The sequence below is a fragment of the Apteryx rowi genome, unplaced genomic scaffold, assembly GCF_003343035.1.
Source record: "Apteryx rowi isolate R43461 unplaced genomic scaffold, aptRow1 scaffold_1259, whole genome shotgun sequence".
In the NCBI taxonomy this organism is placed as follows: Eukaryota; Metazoa; Chordata; class Aves; order Apterygiformes; family Apterygidae; genus Apteryx; species Apteryx rowi.
Window position 1 is genome coordinate 21385 of NW_020447485.1, and position 2845 is coordinate 24229.

Here is a 2845-nt window from a genome sequence, read left to right on the forward strand (position 1 = left end):
CCCTGGGGACCCTGCACCCTGCAACGCTGTCACCCTTAGGGACCCTGCGACCCTGTGACCCCACTGCCCCATGGGACCCCCCCACCCTGCGACCCATTGCCCTGGGGACCCTGCACCCTGCAACCCCATCATCCTTGGGGACCCTGCACCCTGTCACCCCGAACGTCCCTGTCACCCAGAGGACCCTGCACCCTGCACCCTGTGACCCCATCACTCTTGGGGACCCTGCACCCTGTCACCCTGGGGACCCTGCACCCTGTGACCCCACTGCCCTGGGGGGAGCTGAGCCCCAGCCGGGGGGGCCCCCCGCGCCCCCCGCTCTCCGCTCCCAGGCCCCACCACCATGATGTCCGAGGGCACCAGGAACATCGTGGCGGCCATGAAGGCCCACGGCATCAGGAAGGTGGTCGTGTGCCTGTCGGGTAAGGACGCCGGGAAGCGTCCCCAGGCCGGGGGCACCTGGGGGACYGGGGACGCTGCCCTTCGCCCGGAGAGGAGCCCAGGCGTCCGGCTACCCCCTGCTTTCCGGCGACACTCCGAAGACCTCGGGGCGGTGGGAGCCAGGACGCCTGGGCCCCGGCCRGGGTGCTGAGCCCCTCTGTCACCCCCAGCCTTCCTCATGTGGGACCTGCAGAAGGTGCCCCCCAAGCTGCAGCCGGTGACGGAGGACCACATCCGCATGCACCGCATCCTGCAGGAGTCGGGGCTGGACTGCGTCTCCGTGATGCCGCCGCACATCGCCGGTGCGCTGGGGGGGGGGGGGCCGGGTGCTGCCGGGGCAGGGGGTGCCGGGCGACTCAGGGAGGTGCTCGGGGACACGAGGCCAGCCGCCTTCTCCCGCCGCAGACGACCAGCCGCTGACGGGCGACTACACGGTGACGGTGAACACGTCCGGCGGCTCCCGCGTCATCTCCAAGCACGACCTCGGCCACTTCTTCCTGCAGTGCCTCACCACCTCCGAGTACGACGGCAAGAACGTCTACCTCTCCCGGCACTACGCCAAGGTCTAGGGCRGCCGTGGGGCGGGCGCCCGCCGGGCATCGCTCCCGCGCCGCTCCCGGGCGCTAGTAAAGAGTCGCTATTTTTCTCAGACCCGGCCCGACCCTCTGTTAACACGGCTGCAGGGAGCAGGTCGGGGCCAGAACCGGAGCCGTGCCCGGAGGCTGGATGCGGCCGGGGCTCTGCCCCCCGCTGTGCCCCGTTAACCCCCGCCCGGCATTTTCCGTCGTTGCATCTCTGGAGCGGATGTCGCTGCGGAGCCCCTCGGCCCTGGCGCGTGCCGGGCACCACGGGCGCGCGCCCCGGCGGGACGAGCCGCCTCCTGCCCCGTGAGTCAGCTCCGATACCGCGCCGGCCCCGGCAGAACGGGTTGGGCCTGTCGGAGCGGTGTGGGAAGATGCCCCGGTGCCGGGGCCAGGGCCGGGGCCGTCCCTCCCCTCCTGCCTCCCATGGCCGAGCAAGCGGTGCCCGTGTCCACCAGTCCTGCGCTGCTGCGTTTTGCACCACCGGGGCGTTTTGTACCACCAGCTCCACATCGCTGCGTTTTGCTCCACCGGTGCATTTTGCACTGCCGGCCCCGTGTTGCTGCATTTCGCACCACCGGTGTGTTTTGCACCACCAGCCCCATGTTGCTGCATTTTGCACCGCGGCACCGGGGCCTGCCTGCCGCCGACCCTTGGACGTGCCGGGGGCGGTTTGCAGCCGCGGCCACTGGGGCAGAGATAACCCGGCACGGCCCCGGGTGATGAAGGCAGCAGGCACACGTGTGTGTCTGGGGCTGGCGCGTGCGTGCACCCCTGCCGGGCACGTGTCCCGTGGAGGTCACGTCCTTTGCCGCCCTCCGCCCGGCCCCGGCTCCGTCCTGCCGGCYGGGCTGTGTCTGTGCCCTGTCCGTGCTGCCAGGTGCAGCGGTGGCTCGCAGTSCGCTCCGCACCCGGCGCCGGGGATCCCCGGTCTGGCTGGGGCAGCTCCCCGGAAACCAGCGGTGCGAAGGGAGCAGGGTGTGAAGCGCGGAGCTGAGCAGGGCCCAGGCGGGTGCAGTGGCAGCGGGGCTCGGGGACCCCCAAGTCGGGGTGCCGACTCGCAGTTTCACTTCTGAGTGGAAGCGACGCTGTTTCGCTTTCCTCTAAGTCATCTGGGCTCTTGGCTTTCCCCCGGCTCCTGCAGGCTGGAGCTCTGCCCACACAGCTGCGCTGCCTCCCGAGGGGCCAGGAATGGGACGCAGGGCCGGGTGGGCTCCCACGGGGRCAGGAAGAGGCTACGTGGATGCACCGGGGTCTAGGCCAGGTGCAACTGCCTCCTGCTGCTGCTTTGGGGAGGGAACGGCCGGCTGCAGGGGCCGGTGCCCGGGCTGGGAGCCGCGGGGCTGARAGCGAGCCCGGCCCACGCCCGCCCCGGCTGAGCACCCGCAAACTCATCGCACGCGAGCGCCCGCGCCTCCCCCGCGCCCAGGCTGAGTTGCTCACGTCCGCCCTCCGTATGCAAATGAGGCCCTCGCGCCGCAGCCAATCAAACGCGAGCCCGGCCGGGCCTCCCCCGCCCCGACGGCGACGTTAATCCCCGCTTCCGCCCCGCTCCTCTCGTATGCAGATGAGCCTCCCTTCCTCCCCCGCTGATTGGCCGCGAGGCCTCTGGCCCCGCCCAGGCGGTCGTCGGGGCGTGGCCTGCGCCGGGCGGGCAGATGTAGCAATTCTCGGGTGGCCGAGTCGGCTGGCGGAGACGGCGAGGGGAGGGGGTGGGGGATGCCGGCTCCTGATTGGCTGCGCGCCGCGTTCCAGACCCCGCTGATTGGCCCCTGAGGAGCCGGGTATGTAAATGAGGGTCCCCGGGGGTCCCCGCGCGCCGG

General features: G+C 71.5%; 2 protein-coding genes across 2 annotated transcripts in view; both read left to right on the plus strand.

Moving 5' to 3' along the window:
* BLVRB (biliverdin reductase B) overlaps positions 1-1092 on the plus strand; it is a 3622-nt gene extending 2530 nt beyond the window's left edge. Inside the window, exons 3-5 of the mRNA XM_026055759.1 lie at positions 333-422; positions 612-743; positions 847-1092. Of these exons, the coding sequence (XP_025911544.1) occupies positions 333-422; positions 612-743; positions 847-1010 (386 nt within the window). The 3' untranslated portion in view covers positions 1011-1092. The remainder of the gene's footprint in view (positions 1-332; positions 423-611; positions 744-846) is intronic.
* Positions 1093-2698: 1606 nt separating this feature from the next.
* The window catches only part of SERTAD1 (SERTA domain containing 1), a 3238-nt gene continuing 3091 nt past the window's right edge, over positions 2699-2845 (plus strand). Inside the window, exon 1 of the mRNA XM_026055758.1 lies at positions 2699-2806. The gene's annotated coding sequence lies outside the window, so the exon portion shown is untranslated. The remainder of the gene's footprint in view (positions 2807-2845) is intronic.